At 38.1% G+C, this 23417-nt stretch overlaps 4 protein-coding genes across 6 annotated transcripts; 1 reads left to right on the top strand and 3 right to left on the bottom strand.

Annotated features, from left to right (window-relative positions):
* Positions 1-1567: 1567 nt before the first annotated feature.
* LOC144032875 (uncharacterized) lies at positions 1568-8261 on the bottom strand. 2 transcript variants are annotated; one of them, XM_077540377.1, is made up of 8 exons: positions 7472-8261; positions 7176-7384; positions 5933-6178; positions 4040-4177; positions 3872-3941; positions 3663-3790; positions 3466-3532; positions 1568-3372 (listed from the first exon to the last, which is right to left on the bottom strand). In XM_077540377.1, exons 1-8 carry the CDS (start codon positions 7656-7658, stop codon positions 2090-2092), a joined length of 2328 nt encoding a protein of 775 aa, XP_077396503.1. In that variant the 5' UTR covers positions 7659-8261; the 3' UTR covers positions 1568-2089. The 2 variants fall into 2 exon arrangements, with proteins under 2 accessions (XP_077396503.1, XP_077396504.1); XM_077540378.1 differs by having other exon boundaries at positions 1568-3366.
* A 380-nt stretch (positions 8262-8641) lies between these two features.
* Positions 8642-14308, bottom strand: LOC144032878 (uncharacterized). Its single transcript, XM_077540380.1, has 8 exons — positions 13744-14308; positions 13448-13659; positions 12244-12489; positions 11550-11687; positions 10696-10765; positions 10503-10627; positions 10265-10334; positions 8642-9268 (listed from the first exon to the last, which is right to left on the bottom strand). The coding sequence occupies exons 1-8, from the start codon at positions 13919-13921 to the stop codon at positions 8799-8801; spliced, it is 1509 nt and encodes a 502-aa protein (XP_077396506.1). The 5' UTR covers positions 13922-14308; the 3' UTR covers positions 8642-8798.
* A 159-nt stretch (positions 14309-14467) lies between these two features.
* On the bottom strand, positions 14468-18095 carry get1 (guided entry of tail-anchored proteins factor 1). 2 transcript variants are annotated; one of them, XM_077540404.1, is made up of 5 exons: positions 17897-18095; positions 16310-16475; positions 15141-15208; positions 14871-14985; positions 14468-14742 (listed from the first exon to the last, which is right to left on the bottom strand). In XM_077540404.1, the coding sequence occupies exons 1-5, from the start codon at positions 17897-17899 to the stop codon at positions 14669-14671; spliced, it is 426 nt and encodes a 141-aa protein (XP_077396530.1). In that variant the 5' UTR covers positions 17900-18095; the 3' UTR covers positions 14468-14668. The 2 variants fall into 2 exon arrangements, with proteins under 2 accessions (XP_077396530.1, XP_077396529.1); XM_077540403.1 differs by lacking the exon at positions 17897-18095 and adding an exon at positions 16595-16811.
* Positions 17237-21985, top strand: hmgn1a (high mobility group nucleosome binding domain 1a). Its single transcript, XM_077540405.1, has 6 exons — positions 17237-17396; positions 18268-18300; positions 20741-20770; positions 20852-20887; positions 20959-21078; positions 21196-21985. Exons 1-6 carry the CDS (start codon positions 17382-17384, stop codon positions 21250-21252), a joined length of 291 nt encoding a protein of 96 aa, XP_077396531.1. The 5' UTR covers positions 17237-17381; the 3' UTR covers positions 21253-21985.
* Positions 21986-23417: the final 1432 nt, after the last annotated feature.

The raw sequence follows: 23417 nt of genomic DNA, 5'->3' as shown, positions 1-23417 counted from the left end.
GGACTGTGACTTTATTAAGCAGCAAAATCTACCTGTTTTTAATGACATCACAGTTGCGCAGAGCTCAGGTAACGACCGATCACAGCTGAACATGTTTACTGAGTTTGGTCATGTGACGTTCGTTGTACGGTTAATAATAATTAAAAAAAAAAAAAAAAAAAAAAATTACCTGAGCAGCTATTATGTCACTTTCAGCAAGTGCCAAAATGGCCCTCTTATTAGTCTTCTTAGGTCTTATTTATGGATAAGTTTGGCACGATACTTTAAGCTTTTGTAAAATATGCAGTTTGAAAATTATCACGGCACTTTTAAAGGAGAAAAAATACGATTCCATTAAAATGTATTGCACAAAAGTGAAATTGTACCATAATACGTTTAAAAATATATAAAGATGCAAATATATTGAATTTAAGTACAACTGAGCAGTCATTCTTTTGTGTACCATGACAGGAAGCCTATCAATCACTGATCTAGGTTAGGTTGGCAATAAGTAACAATGACAAACCAGCAAAATATGAAAAGCTCAGTTTTATTTGTTTAAAAAAACTTAAAAGCAATGTGCAAAAATAACTTGTGGTACATAAAGTGCAACCAAAAATACAATCATATATATATATATATATATATATATATATAAATACTGTATAACCTAAAATGTACAAAAACAAGAGTTTTTTTTTTTTTTTTTTTTTTGGTGGGGGGGGGGGGTGAATAAATCAAGCAAATAATTGTTAGCAGACAAAAGGTGAAAACATGGTTTTAAAAATTTATTATAGACCTATGTAGAAATGTGCAAAATTGCCTAAATATAAATATTCTTGTTTCTCTGTTCCACAGTATTCCAGGCTTCTGTATTTAAAAATATATATTGTCTTGAAAAAAAATCATAAATAAAAAAAAAAAAAAACTACTACTACTGCCAACATTTATGTTAAGTACTCTTGACTGTTGTCTTCATTTGCTCTTGAAGGTGCTTAGTTCGCTTATGCCTGAAAACACATGGGCAGTTAGCGCCCTACAGCGAAGTCCCGCGAATGGCCTCTTTGCACAGCTCGACTACGTCCTGAATTTAATATCACTCCTTTGATTCCTGTTTTTAATGATTGAGCAAACTGATTAATCCAGGTGTGTCTGGCCATTTTCAGGGTCAGGCACACCTGGATTAATCAGCTTGTCCATTCATGAAAGACAGGAAATGAAGTAGTTTTGAGTTCAGGAAGTAGTGGATTTGTTCAAAGACCCCATTTGCAATTCACACCCATCCCCAATACAGTATTATCAGGTTAAACCTTTTTTTTTTAATGAATTTTTTTTCTATGCCTGTGGTTTACATAACGTTTTGTATGTGTTGCTACTCCCAAGTGTTTTCTGTTAGAATCAAGTGAAAAACAATGTAGACTGCTTTCATTTTAAACTAGTGGAGTTTAACTTTACTTTAAAAATAGTTGTCACAGGTGGGCTGGAACATATCCACCACAACAAACAGGAGGTCACTATAATTATTGTTTTTCATTTGTGTTCCCCCCCTCTGTAGCCTTCCACTCCAGTGCTGAAGATAGTAGCAACGTGCATTACAAAGTCATTTAATGTTTGCTTACATGTGCATGTCATACCTCTCCACTGTTTCATTGAAATTAATTAGGTAATTTTTGCATTATCCTGCGCTCAAACAAACCAGGAAGTTGCATGTAAACAAACCAGGAAGTTAATTAAAGAGGAAGTCAATGTCCATTTTGCCACTTTCTGTCAAGTGAAAATGACATTACCGTTGCTCAGGGCTCAGGTAACGACCAGTCACGGCTCAGCTTGCGAATGTCACATGACCAAATTCAGAAAACCGGTGCGCCTTGACTGGTCGTTAGACCTGACCGGGGGCTTTTTGGGGTGTTGACTTTCCTTTAATGAAGTCATAATATACATATATACACAAATACACAATAAAAAGGCGTGTGCCCTAAAGTGTCTTTACACATCTCAGATAAGCAATTGAGCCAACTGGGCACAAGCCGTTTACTGCTGACACAGCTCAATGGAGAGCCAGGGCAAAAGAAAAAAAAAAAAAAAGGTTCAATTGTCCGTTACTGTTGCTTTAAGTCCATGTTGCGGATTCATTATGTGTTGCATCCAAATCCGAGCAGTCACTGGCAGCATCCGGTTGGCTCGTCTGTTCATCACTCAGATACATGTTGTCTACCATTTCGGCAGAACGTCTCCGATTGCGACAGTAGTGTGTTTCCTCTTTGACGGGCACGTTCGGGCCTTTATGATACCTCACGTGCACGCCACTGTGGGCTGGCTTGCCCAAATGTAGGTTCTTAGTAATTGGGGTGAAGTTGTATTTACGTCGAGCTTTGGACCGTGAGCATCGTTTTGCTTCACGTTGAGTTACTCCTTTAGCCTCGTTAAGAATGCTCGACAAAGAGCATTTTTTGAATGTCCGAATGTCTTTCTGATCTCCTTTCTCCTTCCTCTTTTGTTGTTTTACCTCAACCATCACCACCTCCTCATGCTCATCCCCCATCTCCACCACCTTTTCTTCTACCTCTTCCTCTTCCCTCTCTTCTGACGCTCCTCTCTCCTCAACCCCTCTGCCTTCCTCTACTTCTATGTTCTCCTCTACTTCTGTGTTCTCTTCTGTGTTCTCCTCTACTTCTATGTTCTCCTCTTCTTCTTCCACCTCATTCTCCTCCTCCTCCAGTTCCTCTACCACCTGCTTCTCGTCCTTCTTCTGGTACGCCGTCACTGAATCCTCCTCCTCACACACTTCCTCCTCCTCCTCATACTTCTCCACATGGTCTTTCTGACACACCTTCTCCTCATTCTGCTCGTCATCATCGTCCTCGCTTTTCTTCTTCTCCTCCTTCTCCTTGTAGTTCTTTTCAGCATCCTCCTCCTCCTCCTTGTAGTTCTTTTCAGCATCATCCTCCTCCTCACAGACCTTCTCCTCATTCTGCTCCTCCTTGTCGTCATCCCCCTTTTCTTCCTCAGAGTCCCGCTCCTCCTCCTCCTCTCCCCCTATCATCTCCTCAAATGTTTCGTCTAACCTCGTATCCACTGACTTCTCTTCTTTTCCTTCAGTTTCGTCCTCCTCCTCCGCCTCCTGAACTTGGCCCTGGTCCATTCCTTCATCCCCATGATCTTCTTCATCGTGTTCCTCCTTTCCCTCATTCCCTCCACCGTTGTTCTCTTCTAACCTCCCTCCGCCTCCTCCATCATTATTGTTCCCCCGCTCCTCGTCATCATCATCATCTTCATCCTTACGCTTTTGGTTGTCCTTATCCTCTTCCTCCTCACCCTCCTCTGACTCCTGTGTATCCTCTGATGAGTCCCGTCTTTTCTCTTGGTGGTAATCGGTATCCCCAAAGGCTGCAACTTAACAAAAAAAAGATTTTTGTGAATTCACATATTTTTGTGACCTTTTCAAAATTCATCATAATTAAAATTACATGTTCGGCTCCCCTGTACCTTTCTCAGAATGGCTCCGGCTCTTTCTCCTTTGTTCACTTGAAGGAGACTTGCGTGGTGCATAATCCTGGAAAACACAAACAGGACTCTCATTATTACTTTCTTGATATGACTTGACAATTATAGTTATTAATACATGCATACACCTAAAATATTAATGAGCCAAAAATGAAGCACTAGTTATTGAAATGGCGTACTGGGCTGCCAGGGTTCTGCCAACTCCGAAGCTTGTCGTCAGGCTCTGAAATGTCCGACTTGATCCGACTGTCAGCCTCACTGGTGGATGAGCCCAAATTATCCGTTTGGATCATCTTGCTTTGTTTGGCTGTGAATCACAATTTTGTGTCAAACACTGGCAACTAACAATGTAACAAAATTAGCGAAGCAGAGTTTTATTGAATATTACCTCTTAGTCCATGTTTTCGGGATCGGATAGTATTAATATTATTAGTCTCTTCTTCTTGTGTTCTGTCCATCTTGAATAAACAATCAAAGGAGAAAAATACAAATAAATACTGTGTGACAACCCAATGTTGTTATCAGTCATGAAACCATACACTCCCACTCAACTTACTTGAGTTTTCTTGGCTAATTCAGAAACTCTGCTTTGCAGACCAAGCGACATCTCATTGGTCTTGGACATCTTTTTGTTTTCTGTTGCGACATGACGACTGAGTGAGCCTTGAAGCAAAATATTACTCTTCTCCAAGAACTATCATGCAAAGACAAAACAAAATCATATAACCATCACTTAGATTGTTGTAATTCATATTGACCAGAAATTCAAAAGGTTACATCTGGTACCACTCGACATACTTGTACTATTGTTGGGAAATTCATTTCATGCATTAAGACAATGATGATGAAGACTAAGCATGTACAGTGGGGCAAAAAAGTATTTAGTCAGCCACCGAGTGTGCAAATTCTCCCACTTAAACTGATGACAGGTCTGTAACTGTCATCACATTTCAACAGTGAGAGACAGAATGTGTGTGGGGGGAATCCTGGAAATCATGTTGTAGAGTTTTTAACAATGTATTTGTAAATTATGGTGAAAAATAGGTATTTGGTCAGTAACATAAGTTCAACTCAATAATGTGCAATATAACCTATGTAGGCAATGACCAATGACAATTTTCACCAGATTTGCACACACTATAGTTGGTATTTTAACCATTTCTTCTAGGAAGATCTCCTCTATAGACCAGTGATATTTTGGGGCTGTCACCGGGCAACATGGATTTTCTATGGGGTTGAGGTCTAGGGACACTTCAGGCCTTGAAATGCTCCTTACGGAGAAGCAACATTCTTCTTCCTCCAAACACAACAAGTTCAGTTTGTATTTATTTTGATTTCATCTGACCACGTGACATTCTCCTGATCCTCTTGTCGATCATCCATACGCTGTCGGGCGAACTTCAAACAGACCTGCACATTAACTGGCTTAAGCAGGGAGACATGTCTGGCACTGCAGGATTTGATTCCCTGTTGGTGTAGTGTGATACGCCGATACTAATGGTAACCTTTGTTACTTTGGTCCCAGTTCTCTGCAGGTCATTCACCAGATCCCCTTGTGTGGTTCTGGAATTTTTACTCATCATTCTCATGATCATTTTGACTCAATGGGATGAGATCTTGTGTTGGAGTCCCAAACCAGCCCTTGCTTGTTTATTTTCCACCATAATTTACAAATATTCTTTAAAAATCCTGTAATTTGATTTCTATTTTTTTTCTCCACGTTCTCATAGTTGAAGTTTATCATGATGAAAATTAGACCTCCATCATCATTTTAAGTGACAGAACTTGCAATAACTAAATGTTTTGTTGTTGTTTTTTGCCCCACTGGAGCCTGCTGAAGAGGAACAAAAATTAAATAATATAAAAATATGTCCAGGATCAAGTTGAAGGACATTTTGATACACTCTACGGTGGCGTTGTTTGAACAATGCTCCACTCGCTGGCCACAACATTAGGTACACTTGCATAATCTGCCGGTAATGAAATACAGGAAGACAAATCAAGGTAGTATACAAATGAAAAGATAACTATTCTCCGTTGTTTTTTTTTTTGTTGTTTTTTTTTTTTAAAGAGCTTTTTTTTTTAAAAGAGCTTGTATCACTAACAACGTTAGGTACCAGTTTGAGACTATGGCAAAGATACAGGTAAGATATTTTCTCAGTAAGCACATTGTAAATAAAAGTAAAGAAAAATTTCCCCCTAACAGAAAATTGCATTTTCCGAGTAGTAGTTTCGCCTTGTTAGAGCTCTATACCTAAATACCTGCTCTTAAAAATGTCAATTAAAAGTTAGGAAAGCAAATCAATGAAAGCAATACAGTATTCTAATTGTAAAGGCACACCGCTCTTGTAGATCTTATTATAGCGCAGGTGTACCTAATGTTATGGGAGTTAGCGCAGGTTGGTAATTTCTCCCAACCCTCCCGAGCCATGTTGCTCTTAAAACATACCTGTATCCTCCTGTCTTTCTCCTCCAGCAGAATGGTGAACTCACTGAGCCTACGGGTGAGTTCCTCCTTCTCCAGAAGGTTAGGGTTCTGGTTGACCCTCCACTGGAGGTGAGTGATCCGGTCTTTGCAGTCCAGCAACTCCCTCTCTGTGCTTTGCAGCTTCCTTGCCAGCTTATCGCGGCTGGAACGTGTCTCAGCGAGCAACTTTCGCAAAGCTTTCACTTCGTTTCTGTGCTGTTCTTGTATCTAGAAAATCCAAGGAGACGTCTGAGACTATAGACAATCAATGCATACACGTGCATATCTGAAGCAATGCTGACTCTGGGGAAAAGGAGACCCATACCATGGAGTGATTGCCAGTCAATCACAGGCACATAACCAAGTGAGACAACCATTCATACTCGCATTCTCACATTGCAATGAGTGAAAATTAGGAGGCGAAAAATTACGAGTGTCGAGCTTCAAAAATTCTTCATCGTAAAAAACATAACACTGTTAAAGGCTTATTTTATCAGTTGCTTCATGGGGCTATACTGGGGCTAGAGCGTTCTACAGCTCAGTTAGAAAAGAAAACTGTAGCCCCGCTTTAGCATTTTTATTTCATATTCTAAAATATGTTGAGAACTTATATCCTCAGCCCCCCCATGCATGTTAAATTTTTTACTCTTGAACATTCCTTTTTTTGTTAACTTAAGTAAATTGAGTTGAATTCGTACACCTATACTTTTATCATGGTATTTTTAACACATCCATCCATCCATCCATTTTCTTAACCGCTTACTCCTCACAAGGTTCGCGAGGGTTGCTGGCGCCCATCTCAGCTGGCCCTGAGCAGTAGGCCGGACACCCTGGACTGGTTGCCAGCCAATCGCAGGGCACACAGAGACAAACAACCATCCACACTCACAAGCACACCCAGGGACAATTCGAAGCACCCAATCAACCTGCTATGCATGTTTTTGGAATGTGGGAGGAGACCGGAGTACCCGGAGAAGACCCACGCGGGCACGGGGAGAACATGCAAACTCCAGTCAGGAAAGGCCGGAGCCTGGACTTAAATCGGAGTCCTCAGAACTGGGAGGCGGACGTGCTAACCACTCGACCACCGATTTTTAACTCATATTTAGTTTATTTCTACTTAAATACAGCATATGGGTACTTTTGCCCCCAAGAGTGCATGATGTTTTGTGCCGGGTGCAGTTCCCAGCATCGTATATGTGAACATGTAGAAAAGGCCACCCACCTGAGCAATGCTCCCATCCAGCTCTTGGTATTGCTGCAGCGCCACAGTGTGGCGATGCAGAACATTCTTCAACATTTTGTTCTCAGTCTTGGAATCTTTCAGCTGCTGTTGTAGCACATAATTTTGGTTCTTTAGCTCCTTGATGTTGTTTGCAGACAGCTCCCTCAATTTAGCGGTGTCCCTGATTGGTGGCAGCTTCAGCTTCGAGGCTAAACGGATCACATGATTCACACGATAAAGTTAGTGATGTGAACAGATTTATAGCTAAACTAAGTGCGCCGTGTTTGTTTGAATACCTTCACTTCGCCTGTAAGGATTCAGTTTGTCCTCTTGGGCTTTATATGCATATGACTTAGTTTGTAAAGGGCGTTGGCCGGGGAGGAGTTTGGGCAGAGCGCATGCTTGGGCTGGGTCTTTAATGCATCTTGCTGCATCCCCCTCAGCCCCTGACCGTAATGCAAAGTTCCGCTGGTTTACATTCATCGCTCCCTTGCAGCAGCGTTTTCCTCCCTTCTAGAGACGCATTGCAACAACTCACACAGACGCAAGAGGGGGCCAGCCGCCAATAAAAATCCACGGCTAACGTTACATGGCCGAGATGGTCCAAATCCGAGTTCAGTTTCGCTTTTAATGACGCCATCGGTTGTAACCTCATATCAGAGCACAGACACAGACGACGCCTATTTTTATTACAGGTGGACGACGCGAGTGACATCATACAGGTGGTATGATGTCAACAGTTGGCGGGTGGGTGGCGGGTGCGGGAACTACGCCTTGTCTCCTGAATTAAGTAATGTGAAATTACACTAAGGGATAGCATTTATTATTATTATTATTATTATTATTATTGTTGTTGTTGTTTTTTATAAACACACTACTGACAAAAAGTTACAAATACTGGGCTTTCTGGTGAAATGTCAGGTTGGACCACCAATTAAGTACAGGTTGTCTGCTATTCAAAAAGTGGTGAAGCAACAAAGTGCTGATATGCATTCAAATGTTTGGTCAAAGTTCATCTGCAAAACGTTACAAGTAACTTTTAGATTCAAATGAATTGCTTGCAAGGGTATTCTTCAGGTAGTCCAATTTTCTCCCACATTCTAGGTTGACTGTAACTGTAATTGTAATCTATAATTGTGTGTACATGAGAATATATACATATATATATATATATATATATATATATTTATATATTCTCATGAAATAGAGGGCTCAAACTATCTTGTATTTAATATAAGTTTACTGTTATATTTTTCATCATATTGGATATGAACTAAGCTAAAAGTCTAAAGATGTTAGCTGACATCTTGCAAGATATAACAAATAAGGGTTTTAAGTTTTATTTTACTTTTGAGGCATGCAAAAACATTTTGGGAAAATGAGAATTTGTGTGGTGTCCCACTGAACTAACAATAACAGTATGTTTAGTTGTCATGCCAACATCATAGAAACATGACACATCAGTCTGCTCTTACAAGTGTTAAATTTATTGGGATTTTAACAAATCCAAACACACAAAAACATGTGCAGTAAATTACGGTATCAACTACCGCTAAAATTAAGAGAGCTAATCGTGACTTTTCTTACTGAACAGTTGACAACATTGGTCACAAAATAGAAAGATCATCGCCATAATTGTGTGCCACTAAGAGAGGTAAAAATATCCCGATCAGGTGGGAGAGTTTGGTAGTCATATGGTGTATCATCATCATCATCATCATCATCATCATCATCCTCCTCTTCTGCACTGAGGACTGATTTCCTTGGTGATTGTTTAAGAGTCTGCCTTTCAAGTGACTTCAGTTCCAAACGGCTGTAGGTTGGTTTCCCCAAGTGCAGATTTGTAGTCACTGGTGAGTACACATACTTGCGGCGAACTGGGGTGCGTGTGCGTCCTATTTGTTGAGGTGGCGTTTTGATGATAGTTTGAGTCAAGCTACAAGAGTCTGGACATTTTTGGGACGGTAGCAAATTTTGGGAGGGTAGCGAATCCTCATCTTGCTCCTCTTCCACAGACTGCTGTGAAGCATCTGTTACCTCATTTCTTTCGCTACAGTCTCCTGCCATTTGGTGATCAGAGATTTCCTGAAAGTCTGAAACATTTTTTTTTTTTTTTTTAAGGAAGGGTTACTTTTGAAAACATTTAAGAGTAAATTGAAGATCAAATATTTTGTGAACCAACAATTCTAACTGGCTGTTATCTTTGTCAAAAAAACAAAACAAAATAAAACAAGATTGTGTGATGTTTCAAAAACAACCCTGCATATACCGGGTATCCTAAAATTACAGTACCTATAGGATATCCTCAAGTAATGGCCTTAACCATGTCTCAAGTCACCGGAGTTCCTTGGGTCAACAGGCAGTGCCACTAAGTAGCTATAATTAAATTACTACATTTATAGTCCTCATTTGGATCAGTTCAGTGCACAAGGATATGCTTAATGTTTCCAGCGTAACATTTCTGGAATATGGAGTGAAATATCGTGTAATGTGTAAGGTCCGCACAGGAAGAAGAGAGCCGAGAATCTAATCCAGTGAATTTGAATTAAATAGTACAAGATTTAATCATTGTAAATGGGTTTAAGTAATGAATTTGTTTCAGACAACAATCAATGAAGGCCTTATCAAACAGCACCCTGATAGTCTGTTTATCCAAGTAAATCATTGCACCAGCCACTATTTGAGGAATATGAAATCATTCTACTTTTTTTTTTCTCCAGCTAGCGACAACATACTATAAATGTTTTGCATGTATAAATCTACAAGAAGTATACGGTACTGATTTGGTCTTATTTTTGTATTTGGACCAACAAGTAAAACCAAGCCACTTTTTTTATTCAGTATATCAGTGAATTATTAAGAATTTCAACGATGACTTGACTAATTTAAAGTTGAATTTTTGCAAAAGTGCGACATCAACATATTAGTTTGTGTGTGCATATTGACAAATGTCTTTGGAAATCAATAGCCCATGTTTATTGGACTATTTTGTAGAATGCAATATATGCAAATATTTATTGCAATCAACAAATCTGTTAGGGTTTATTTATGTTGTGCACAGTGCAATATTGGCAGCATTGGTGGCTTACCTGTTAAATTCTGTGCATGTTCTTTATTCCCTTTAAGGTATTTAACTGCTGCTCCCCCTGGTACATTATCCTGGAAAATAGTCAACAACAATCAGCATTCTATTCTATTCTATTCCTTAAGATTTTCTCCGCAAAAATGATTGGAAAATAACAATTGTATAATTGCTGTGGGTTAAAAAGTGCATCACAGAAATGAAAAAGTATATAATAACTATCAAATGTTATTTGAGTCACATACTGTGCTGGTAGGTGTCAGCCATTTTTGCAGCTCATCAGACTCAAAAGAGTCTAGCTTGACCGAACTCTCTTCCGCACTCAGTGTAGACTCTATGTCATCAGTCTGGACCATCTTGTTAAAGGTTTCTGTATATCAAAAATATCCTAAACACCTAATAACACCAGCAAAGTGGAGATGTATGAAGATACTGTACCTTTTTTGTTTGCCAAATGTTCGAATCGCAGAACAGGTAGATTGAACTGTTTTAGTTTTTTCTTTCGTTCCTGTTTGAATAAAATAACACCAATATATGATTTCAATTGTGTAGTATACTCAATAGCTTAGAATCAGTTTTCTATGAGTGACTGGGCTGATATTACTAGGGATGTAACGATATCCAAATGTTATCACAATATTGTGGCGATATTTAAAAAAGGAGCTCATACTAAAAAAAAAAAAACAATATTGTGCTTTTGTACATAACATCGTTATGTTATTATTGTGGGAATGCATGTTATTGTAATTTTTATTCTCCACACATTTTTTGCTGCATAACAACTCCCACATAGTACTTCCAATTTACACTGTTCAAATTTCAACTAGGTGTCAAAAATTGACACCTAATGGGGTATATATCATCTGATAACACATTACTTACAGTATTTGCACAATTTAACGTTTAATGTAAACTTTTTCCCCATTCATTTTCAATGGGACATACATTGAAGTTCCTCCACACATTGACTTGCTTCATAGGAATAATACGTTCCCCTTCATTTGACAATTAGTGTAGATTTTAAACATAGAAGGACTAAAACATCCTAATGAAAATTAAATTGCACTAAAAAGCTAGCCACCAGAGGGTGCTAGAACTGCACAAATGGAAATCAACCTAACTTTTTTTAACAGGTTGCATTTAAATATGAACATGACGACGACGACAACGATATTGTGGCAGTTTTAATATCACAATATCGCGCTTATCGTTACATCCCCAGATATTACACATAACCCAATAAAGGTTTTGCGGTATCTATCATATGAACCACACAACTGGTTTTAACTTACTTGAATTTCTTTAGTTAACTCATAAACTCGTGCTTGCAGACAGTAGTACACTTCGTTAGTCTTGGACATCTTTTTTTCCTCTGCTGCTATGTGGCGATCAAGTGTGCTTTCAAGTAACTTGTTATTCTTCACCAATTCCTAAAACAAATTATTCAAAGGAAAGTGAATAAATAAATACTACAATGATTATTTTTAATTTAACAAGGGTGTGTAGACTTTCATATCCAATATAAGGGCATGGAACTGAGCCACGGACATCTGGAGCAATTCAGACTCAACATTAATCTACTAACCTGCTGAAAGCAATGTTAATCAAATATGTCATACTCACCAGAGATTCTGATTATCAAATTTATGAAAATGTGCAGATTGCTACAGATTTTGGGTCAAGTTGAGCAAGTTTTGCTTTGTCCAACCAGTCAAGTCAGAGGACTGACATCATCAAAGACCAAGCTGGCATTGTGATAACAAATTTGAAATTTGATTGATTCAAGCAGCAGTATGCGAATAATGTTACATCAGCGAACAATTCTGTTTCCTTGTTCAATAAAAGGATCTGATTCTGGATGACTTGAGAACATTCACATCCCACTAATTTATACCGTAGTTGCTCTACCCATCACACACATTGTTATATAGTGCTGATGTACAGTCTGGTACTCTACCTCCTGAGCCATGCTGCTCCTTAACATACCCATATGCGCTTGTTTTTCTCCTTCAGCTCTACAGTAGCCTCGTCCAACCTGCGGCTGAGCTCTTCCTTTTCCAGCATGTCGGGGTTATGGAAGATCTGCGATTCCAGCTGCAGGATCTTCTCTTTTGAGTACAACAACTCTTTCTCCGACTCTTGCAGCTTCTTTGCCAGCATGTCACAGCTAGAGCGCGTCTTGCCGAGCAACTTCCGTACAGTCTTGACCTCATTCACGTGCTGATTTTGTATCTAGGAAGGAGATGTATTGAGATATTCTGATGAAATGTGCATTTTGTCTGGAATCGTACAAGGTGTCAGACCTAAGCTATGTCCTCTGATATTGTTTCAGTCAGAATGGAACGTGTCACTATAAAAAAAATAAAAATAAAATAACCCGTCACCCATATCAGAAAAAGCCTTATTACTGCATATCAACCCTTAATTATTTCATTTGTTAGTCTAAAATAGCATGCAGCAAAAGGTCAAGTTTTTATGACTTGCGTTTTAACTTGGCAAAAACTTGACAAACTCAACTTGACTTTGAGTTAAACTCCATGATTTTTTAACAAGTCATTCTGCTTACATTTGAAAATTCTCTCTTTTTTTTTTTTTTTTTTTTTTTTAAATATAGTGTGCCTTTAAAAGTTTTTGTTTCGTGTGTGTCATGCATGGCCCCAATCTAGCAAAAAAAAAAAAAAAAAACAGCAATGATGGCCACCAGTATGCTCTGGAAGAGAGGACACTCCAAAGATTAATACTTTTTGGATGGTGCAAGATCTCGCAGGAGAAAAATACATATGTTCATTATAATTTTACTTGTGTGACTAGCTAGCTTGTTTTGTTTAGATGGCTAATTGTTAGCCTCATAACTTCTACTAATATGTGGTGCAAACATCTGGTCATCATTGTAGAAAGCTTTCCAAGACTTATCTTACAGTTAATAGTAAAGATTTTTATTTTATTTTTTTCATCCATCTAGCCATTTTCTAAACTGCTTACTCCTCACAAGGGTGGCAGGGGTGCTGCAACCTATCCCCAGCTGGCTTTTTGTGTTTTTAGAATAAATTAACTGTGCTGGGTCTGGAAACATCTGTTTCTGTCAATGACCCATTTACAGCAGTTATGCTTATTTTACACTTCACAAAAACAATAAAGCTAAAAAGTGAGAATAAGAGTGGGTGGGGTGATACAGATGAGTGTCACCAACCTGAGCTAAACTGCCTTCTAATCGGTGGTAGTCCCGCACTGCCACAGAGTGGCGATGTAGGACATTCTTCATCACTTTGGACTGCGTCTTGAACACGATCAACTGCAGCTGCAAGTCACCGTTTTGTCTCTTGAGATTTTGAATGTTGAGGTTTGTTGACAGTTCGTAGGAGTTTGTGTTCTGGTTGATCGGAGGCAACCTCAGCCTGCAATCTAAAATTAATGGTGTATTATGGATAGCATTTACAATGGAAGCTGAAATTCCAAAACGCCGTGTCACCATATGAAATGCAGTACCTTCATTCCTTCTATATGGAAGTAGCTTGTCACCTAAGGTGTGTACATGGCACTTGGTCGGCCCTGTGAAGACTCCAGGCTGAAAGCGCGATGTAGGTGCCTTTTTTCCACTGCACATCGCAGCATTACCTTTCTCCCGAGTCTTCTTCAGTGCCAAATCCGGCAAGTTCCAGCTCATCACCTCCTCGCGGTAATAAAAGACAACGACTACCTACTATTTACATAACCACCAAAGCAGCACTTCAAACTTGAACGCTTCCAATCCCCCGAAACCGACTCGAGCCTTTATGTTGTCATGAAGTCAAAACAAAGAGGAGAAATGTCACTAACGGCCGTAAATGGGTGTGATATCACGTGACCACGTTGCTGACGAAACAAGACGCCAAATTTGTTGTGATTTTAAAACGGTCAGATCATCAGATGGAACAGGTCCTGAGGCGCCCGGCAGACAAACCTGTTTATTATTAAAAAAAACAAAATTTCCATTTTAAACTTGAATTTATAACTATATATTTGTTGTTATGTGGATTGTTTTTGTAATTGATCATTGCAGAACATGCAGCAATAGTCAGTTATTCGTATCCAGAGTCATATTTTGTGGGTCATAACATTTTTGGTGCATGGGAAGTTTCGGCATGATAACAATTATGCCGAAAGTGAATGTTTTTAAGTTCAACATTGTGTTAAGGTGATTTCACAAAAAAATCTGTCTTAATAAAGTAAGCCTGTTTTGAGATGTTTTTATTAAAACATTTGTCAATTAAAACACGCACACTATACAATAAATTATGAACTTACAGAACTAACAAAAAGTGCACAATAGTCAACGTTAATGTGCTACTTTCTTTTTTCATGCTGACCAACTTACAGAGCACACATAGCTTAACTTAAGTGTATTGGGATTTTACAATAGCATCTCCAGTTTCTAGCTGAAGGCATGCAGACCCAGCGTTACCACCTTATTGCAAACTACCAACCAGCATGTAATTCCGACTCCACCTGGAAAGGCAAAAGATCTGTGTTATGATTTAATTGATTATCCCCACCCTGCCACCACACTCGATGATGCTGATGAATGGCATTCACAACTGAAATCAATACAACAACGCAACCAGTGGGACGATTACCTGCAACTCCAGTTGGAAAAGCGACAAGACGTTCAACAGGGGCAATCCATTTACTGGGAACCACTGTCACTGGGTCAGAGTAATACTTCCAAATTAAAGAGATCATCAGAGCAGCCTGACAACAAAAAATACATACACAAAGTTAGACCAAGCACCATCACTTTTTTTCATGTATTCAAATTGGACTACAGTAACTGTAAATTTGAACAATTAAATAATAGTAGTTAAAAAGTGTTTTTTTTTCTGTCTGAAATGATTGGATTGTCCTACCTGTATTAGGTAAAAGACTATGTTGACAACCCATTTCATTTTGGCCTGTTGTGCAGTCCTGGCTTTCACTGTCAAGAGGAGATAATAATTTCTTAAGTACTCCACCCGTTTTTAATACTGTGTCTGTTAGTCTACAAGCAATTGTGTGCTAACTGGAAAGTCAGGCAGTGGCTCAACTCAAGCTCTGAGGGATGAATGAAACAAAAACAATTACATCACAGTGGTACCTTTACTTACAAGTTGGGCTGGGCAATAAATCGAATTAATTCGATATATCATTTAAAAAAATCTTATTGTTGAAAATTTGCAAAATCGTGAAATCGAGTTTTGTCTTCTGGATGATTAAATGCTGTTGTTCTTATGTTCTGTAACATCCAAATGCTTTTATGTGTTGTAATTTTGCACAAGTGGCAGAATGCTGGATGGGTGGTTTACAAGACATGTTTACAATAGCTACCAACTACTTTATTGTGGCATTTAAGCACAAACTATGAATGTTAAGTGTATGTTAAAACTGCTTCTAGAATCAGTATATGTTACTGGTCTCTGAACATTTTGCACAGGAATTATTTTTGAATAAATGAAACTTTTAAATAAATGTTTGTTGGATTTATTAAGTCGTAATCGTCTTGAATGACTGTAAAAATCTAGATTTTATTTTTTGGCCATATCGCCCAGCCCTACTTACAAGTTAAATTCATTCCGTGACTAGGCTACGAACTTAATTTATTCAAATATTAAATCAATTTTGCCCACTGAAATGAACTTTAATGCCATTAACTGTCCCAAGAAAAGTACATTTTTAATAAAGAAAACAAGAAGAGTGCACAACAAATCAAGTACAGAAACACAACAAAACAAACAACGTAAAGCATTAACAGCAATACAATACAATCACAACAAACAATAACAAACTTAATAATAATAATAATAATGAGTTGTATAAAGTGTAATTACTGTAGTAGACATGTTGGATATATGTCTTAAAAAGTGGACTAGTGAGTGACATAAGGAGTTGGAATCAGTTATAACACGAAAAAAAATGTAAATTGGGTCACTCATCACAGTATGACAAATAAAAAAAAATACTAGTACTTAAGCTAAAATGAAATCAAGTGACTATTAATAAGGCTAGACAAACTTATAAGGATTTCATTCAGCGCAGTTACCGTGTGTTTTGAGCTTGTCCGTCATCTTGTTTATTTTGCGCTCTAACCGGGCGTATCTGGCGAATTCATCCATCATACTTATTGAAGACTGCTCTTTCTTCATTGCCTGGATTTCAGTCCTCATCTCATTCTCTTGTTCAGCATCTTTTTGCACCACCTTAGTGAGCTGGAAATAGAGATTTGTTTCAAATGAAGAAAATCACATAACATTGCCGTGAACATTCCTTCATGATCACAAACAACACACGGAACCGTTTATTATATTTACACAACAGTTATACTTACAAACGAAGAAATGCTCGGCAAGAGTATTTTCATGAGATTGCACAGAAAAACTGACCCTAGCACTAGAAACCAAGCGTAACCGGCCGCCATGTTCACTACTGATTTGCCGTCTTCTTCGCAAACGAATTGTCACTCCTGATGCTAAGAATTGGGCGCATTAGCGCCCCTTTGAGGATGGAACGTAATGTCATATTTAGTACTGAAGATTATATGTATATTTTATTACATTATCAACCTTCGTGGCGTGGCCTCATTTTCACTTTTGAATCTGATTAAGATTGATGGCACGTGTGTATTAGGGGCTGAATCCATACAAGTATAAATAGCACTAAGTTATTATGTTAGAGTAGACTAACATGTATAGATAGGATTGCACATTAATATATTTTCTAAGATAGATAGATAGATAGATAGATAGATAGATAGATAGATAGATAGATAGATAGATAGATAGATAGATAGATAAGGTACATACATATCTAAAAGGTGAGTGGCATGTGGTCCTGTCCACACAGGTAAGTTGCTATGGTTCAAAAATATGTTGTCTCCTCCTCTAAGCCAATTGGTTCAAGAGGGGGGCGGGACATGAGGTTTCCTGCTCCGTCGGTAGGCTAAGGTTGAAATCACATTGAACGGGAGATCCAATCCGATTTCGGCTAGTTCTGTTACTCCTCGGACGTTCATTTGAAGTTAAAGGCAGAGTGTTTTGGAGGTAAATACCTTCAAGGTGTGTGGTGTGCGCTGACTTATTTATAAGTGACAAAGGCTCTCTACAAGCTTGACAATAATGGGAAAAACGAAGGTATGTTATTTCCAGCCAACTTGTATATTTATTCCCCATATCTCTGTGGGAATGCTTTTTTTTTCTTCTTCTTTTTTTTTTTTTTTTTTTTTTTCCCCCTTCGTGATTATATGTATTTCCGCGTCCTCGATCGTCTTGAGCCACGCTGAGTGGCGCCTTTTTACTTAGTGGGGATTGTGTGTTTTTAAATCCAGTGTGAATGTGCTACTTTTGAAATATACATAATAGCAAACAAAAATTGGAGTCCGCAAGGAGACAAAGGGGTGTAACCTCTGTCAGTCGAGGGCTCGAGGCACAGGTTGCCATTTGGGGGAAACGTATCGAAAGATTGTTAGCGAGCGTCTCATTTCCGCGGTTTGCATGACAGAGTTTATGCTGATTACCAAAAAACAAAACAACAAAAAAAAGCACCACCGACTGCAACGTTAATAAATGCTCGTTAATTACACATTTCGAAGTGTATACCGCGCGTCAAGAGAAAGATTGCTTAAGCGCGTCACCATCGTCCTTTCTCTCCCAGCGCCATGGCAGCCTTAAATAGACACGCCTCTCCTTTTCATAAGCAGAGCCTGTACAGTCACGTCGGGAATCTGGTTTTAATCTCTTCGAACGCCGTGAATGCGTGGTAGAAATGGCACGTTAAGTGTAGCGCGTATTCGCCTCGCTTTTAAAACTCGTGCTAAAACTATTCATTCTAGAATGTTTAATTCGGCTGGAGCGTTTGCCTTAAGAAAACATTGCATAATGTCGTTATGACTTTAGGGGAGGGAAAGGTGCCCATCCCCCCTTTTTGGATCACACGCCCACTTTAGGTTAGGAGTTTTTGTTGTTCCTGTTTTAAATATTTTCTTTCTCCCTCATTTCCTCACAGAGCGCAGAGGCTGCAGCAGATGCAAGCCCAGCGGTTAGTAGTGAAGGCTCTCATTTGCAACGTTGTGTTTGTGACAATGGACATTTTGTCAGCTTTTTTTTTTTTTCTTTGGGAATTGTGTCCTCCCTTTTGGCGCACACACACATATATATGTGTGTGTGTGTGTGTGTATATATATATATATATATATATATATATATATATATATATATATATATATATATATATATATATATATATATATATAGTACCACAGTAGATTGATACTTTAACTATTAACAATGTCAATTCACCCTTCCAGTAGTAGTGTCCACAATGAAAACAACACAAAGCAAAATAGGCATTCCATATTGCTAGGGATGTTTGATTCCACTTTTCTTCAGAGCGAGTACTCAACTTTTGAGTAGTCACCGACACCAAGTGATACCACTAGTACTTTTGATGCATAACACTTATATTTCTATTTCCAATGACAGATAAATAGACATAGATCCCAATATAGCAATTTTCCTTAAAATTGCATGAAATTAATCGCAATACTCTATTACCAGTGTATGTATTTTTTAATCCCTTTTTGTTAATAAAATACAGTTTTCTGTCGATACTGGTATTGGCCGCTGTTGTGAATAACCATCCATCCATCCATCCATCCATCCATCTTCTTAACCGCGTTTCCTCACAAGGATCGCGGGGGCGCTGGGGCCTATCCTAGCTGGCTTTGGGCAGTAGGCGGGGTACACCCTGAACTGGTTACCAGCCAATCCAGGTGTGAATAACCAATAGGGATGTAACAATAAGGGACATATCGTGATATTAAAACACAATATTGTCATCGTCATGTTCACGATATTTAAAAGCAACACATCTGTTCAAAAAGTCAGTTTGATTTCCATTTGTGCAGTTGTAGCACCCTCTGGTGGCTACTTTTTTTTTTTAGTGCAATTTAATTTTAACATTTAACGTTTTGGCCCTTCTATGTTTAAAATCTTTACTAATTGTCAGATGATCGTCGTAATATGCTTGTGAAGTGAGTCGATATGTGGAGGAACTCAATGTTGGCTAGCATTAGCATGTAAGTTCCTTTTTTGTATCGCCAACCTCCCCACAATACCGTGATAATTATCGTATCGTGAGCTTCATATCGTGATAATATCATATCATGATGTTTGGATATCGTTACATCGCTAATAACCAATACCTTGAAAAAGGCCGGTATCGCCCCGGTAGCTGTTAGCAGTACACGGCAATCCCTACATATAACTAATAGTATTCAAAACAAACAAACAAAAATACTTAAAAATAATCAGAAGTAAGAGAAAGGTCACAATTGTCTTTACAGTACTCGATATTTTTGTTCGCCAAATATGTAAACTGAATTATTGAGCATTTTTATTGTGTGAATGATCAAGCTGCACAACCTGATAGTCAGCTATATTTGCATTTCAAATGTGGGTTTAGCTACATGATATCACAAGACATCCCTCAACCAGGAGTCAGCTAACCACCAGAGGGTGAACATATGGTTAAGGCTTCATTCACTCCCAAGCAAGTGAGTGCATCCAGCTATGTCACGGTGAGAGAAGAAAGTGCAGCAAAAACTGGAGGGCGCCTCATTGTCAATCATTGTTTTCTGAATTTGTTTCAGACTCATGGCAAGTTAAACAAAATTTTCTTGTGTAAATTTCATTATTTTATATCATGTAGCTAAAAGTGCTATAAAAGTATACACAATTTACTATTATAATTTATTCAACAATGATAATCCATTTTAAAGTTAAAATTAAATGTGATCACCTAACCAACAAACATGGTTAGGAATCGAAATAGGCCAAGTTAAAATCAGACATGTCAGTGTCAGCATTCTCTGCATGCATGTATACTTTTAGAATTAGACTGTTTATTGCCATTGCACAATCACAATGTACAATCATTGTTTTTTTTGTTTTGTTTTTTTAATTAACAAATTGGTGACCAATCTTAAGTGTGGAAAATGGCTTACAATTTTGACAATGCAGTGTTAATGACTCAACAAACATGTCGTTTTTGGGTTTTCCTGAAAAGTGATTGTTTGAGATGTAAGGATTCAGCCTGACAAAAATCAACAATTTGCCACAATGTTTGCATTACCAATTAATATTAATTTTTTTATTGTCGACTACTAAAGTAGGTAGGTGATCTATGATTGCTATGACAATGAAAGATGCTATTAATCCTTATTTGAAGCCCAGTGGTCTGGCATTTACTATAGTTGCTGTAGTAATTAGATTGTTCGTGTACTATATGTGTCTGTTAGTCATGTGAGGGAGATCCTTTATTGCATATCAGCAAAGACTACAGGAACGTTGTATTGACATTTTTCTACATGTATTACACAGCTGTTCAAAGCAGCCCAAAAAGAGGATGCTAATGAAATGAAATTTGTTGTCATGTGTATATATCCTGTCATTAACTAACTAGTCATGTTCTCCTTCAGCCAAAGCGAAAATCTCTACGATTGTTAGCCGTAAGTTTCCTCTGATATTTCTCGTTAATATACTGCACTGTTGGTGTGTGTTTAACAATCCATTCCGTGTATGTGTTACAGAAAGAGACAGAAACTAAACCAGAGCCACCAAAGAAGGTACAAAATCTAAATCTTAATAACCAAATTAGACTTTCTAATTACTAATTGCTTTATTCGTGGCTTGGTAGGCACCTAAGAACCAAAAAGGGAAGGAGGTGGCTAAAGACAACCCAGAACAGAAGAAAGAGGAACCTCAGGATGAAAAACATGAGGACCCTGCTGAAAATGGGGAGGCCAAAGTTGAAGAGGTAGCTTCAAGTTGAACCCTCAACTCAACAATAATGTTTTTTTTTTTTTTGTTTTTTTTTTTGTTTGGCAAAAACAAAGTGCCAACCAAGATGATGGATTTCAACCCCCTTTTGCAGGCTGCTGCAAAGGATGGAAAGGAGGATAAGACCGAAGAGGATAAAACAGATGAGTAGTGTCGCCTCAACTCATCTGCCCGTGCTCCCCTGTACCTTCCTTAATGTCAAGTGCACATGTTTTTAACAGCTACTTCCTTGAGACCGCAGCATTTTTAGGGACATGAATGCAGAAACACATTTAAATCATTTTCCTCAAATGCCATTTAATTTCATGGCTTCTGTGAAGGGAATGTTTTGGCCTTTGTGTCTCCCCCCTTTTTGTTTTCCTCACTTGTCAGCTTCTTATGAAACTTTTTAGGATGTAGTCTTCAATCGTCATCAGAAATCTGATGTAAAACTATGAGTTAACATGGAACTTCTCAAGGGGTTTTGTAAATTACTGTTTTTAACCATATGTAAAACATGATCCCTTTGGTTGTTAAACTGAATGTCTGAACGTGCGTTTTAGAATGATTATTCTTTTCTTGACTGTAAAATTTGATTATTGGTCCTAGAATACCCAGCATGATTGTGTTTGTTGCATCTTAAGATCGTGTCCTTTAAACCAACAAAAATATTATGTTACCATCTATACGCATCTGGTGATGGTACGTTGTTGTTCTTAGCTATGCTCAATGCTCGCTAACTCTGTTGCCACTACTGTCAACAATATGTACAATGTTGCATATTTGTGGCTATACTAATTTGTGACTTTGAGACATCTCTACCGATGTACAGTTTTGTTGTTATTGTTCTTTGTTTTGTTTTGTTTTTGTTCTTTTTTACAGCTAATAAAAAAACATTCTTTTTACATTGTGTTTACATTGAAAGTTTAAAACAAGTTTTTAAAAGTTATTGAGTAAAAACAATGACTTGAGTAAAAGTGTTTTAAAATGTATGTAACAAAAGAATGGCTTGATTAGTTTATAAATTTCCAACTAATTGGCATTATACAAACTATCACAATGGACATGTGTAGCTGGAATGTCATAACTGAAACCAAGAAATACACTGTTCATCTGTTTCCTATACTATAATCCCTTTCCAAGATGATTTCAAGTCTGCTAGTATAGTATTGCAGAATATTAAAATTGTACAGATAGTTACATTAAACTGGTAACTACTGATCTGTAAGGGCTTGGGCTTTGGAACCAGAGGGTCACCGTTCAAATCCCCTAGTGGACAAAAAATTTAAAAAAATGGCAACTAATTGTTGGAGAGATGCTCGTCTGCTTCCTGGCTATTGCAGAGCTGCTTGAATCACATGGAGCCAGGTCAGTTGAGTATATAGGTGAGTCTGGAATTATTTATTCCAGTAAGAAACTGTCTGTTGCTCAGGGCATTGTGAGCAGGCATGTTATCATGGTGAAGCATCCAGGGTTTGTCCTTCAGCAACTCGACCCTTCTATGCTCATTGCTTGTCTGCCACAGTAAATGCCAATCTGGGTGCCATGGCACAACAGCTGCTCTAAGAAATCATCAGGTGTACCACAGAAAATTTTCCAATATAATTTTGATCCGTATTGATGACAAAAACACGATATTTTTTTTCCACCTATCTATCCTGGTGACGTATAGTGACAGAGAACAATTAAATGCTCTACCATTAGATGGCAAAAGGTACAGTAAACCTATTTTTCCCCAAACAATAAAGTCACGACTCCCCAAACAAGCCTAAATTTCACACTGAGTAGTCCATTTGTGATTAAACTAAGACGAGATCATTTCTATTTCAATATGGTGTATCATCAGTTCCCTAATGTAAAACTGGTACCTTGGCTTAATTTGTTGTTTGGGTTTGAAATATATCTTTTCTGAGGTCACTCTGGGAAATTTTCTGACCCACTTAACAGAATATATGGTGGCAGAATGTAAACTATTTTCCTTATTAGATTATATTAAATATGTCAATTATACAAGAATACAATGCAATTATTTTAAAACGTATGACTGCTCTCCAAAACCTATGTCAAACTGGAATGAGAATATAAACTTTGCAAAAAATACATAAATTACAATGCAAATGATACCAGAGTAAATCAACCAAAATCAGCTCGATATGGTCGCTCAATAGTCATGACGTCATGCGCCGAACTCACAAACTTGGTCAAAAAACGAAGGGGCGACTACGTGATTGTCACCTTGCATTTAAAAGGAAACGTGAACTTGATTGACGTCACGTTGAACTATGTGTTTATATTTATACAGACTACGAGCAGGTTAGTTCAATTTGGCGTGCAACG

The sequence above is a fragment of the Festucalex cinctus genome, chromosome 13, assembly GCF_051991245.1.
Source record: "Festucalex cinctus isolate MCC-2025b chromosome 13, RoL_Fcin_1.0, whole genome shotgun sequence".
Taxonomy (NCBI): Eukaryota; Metazoa; Chordata; class Actinopteri; order Syngnathiformes; family Syngnathidae; genus Festucalex; species Festucalex cinctus.
The sequence above is the reverse complement of the archived record's forward strand: the minus strand, read 5'-3'. Positions and strand labels throughout refer to the sequence as shown.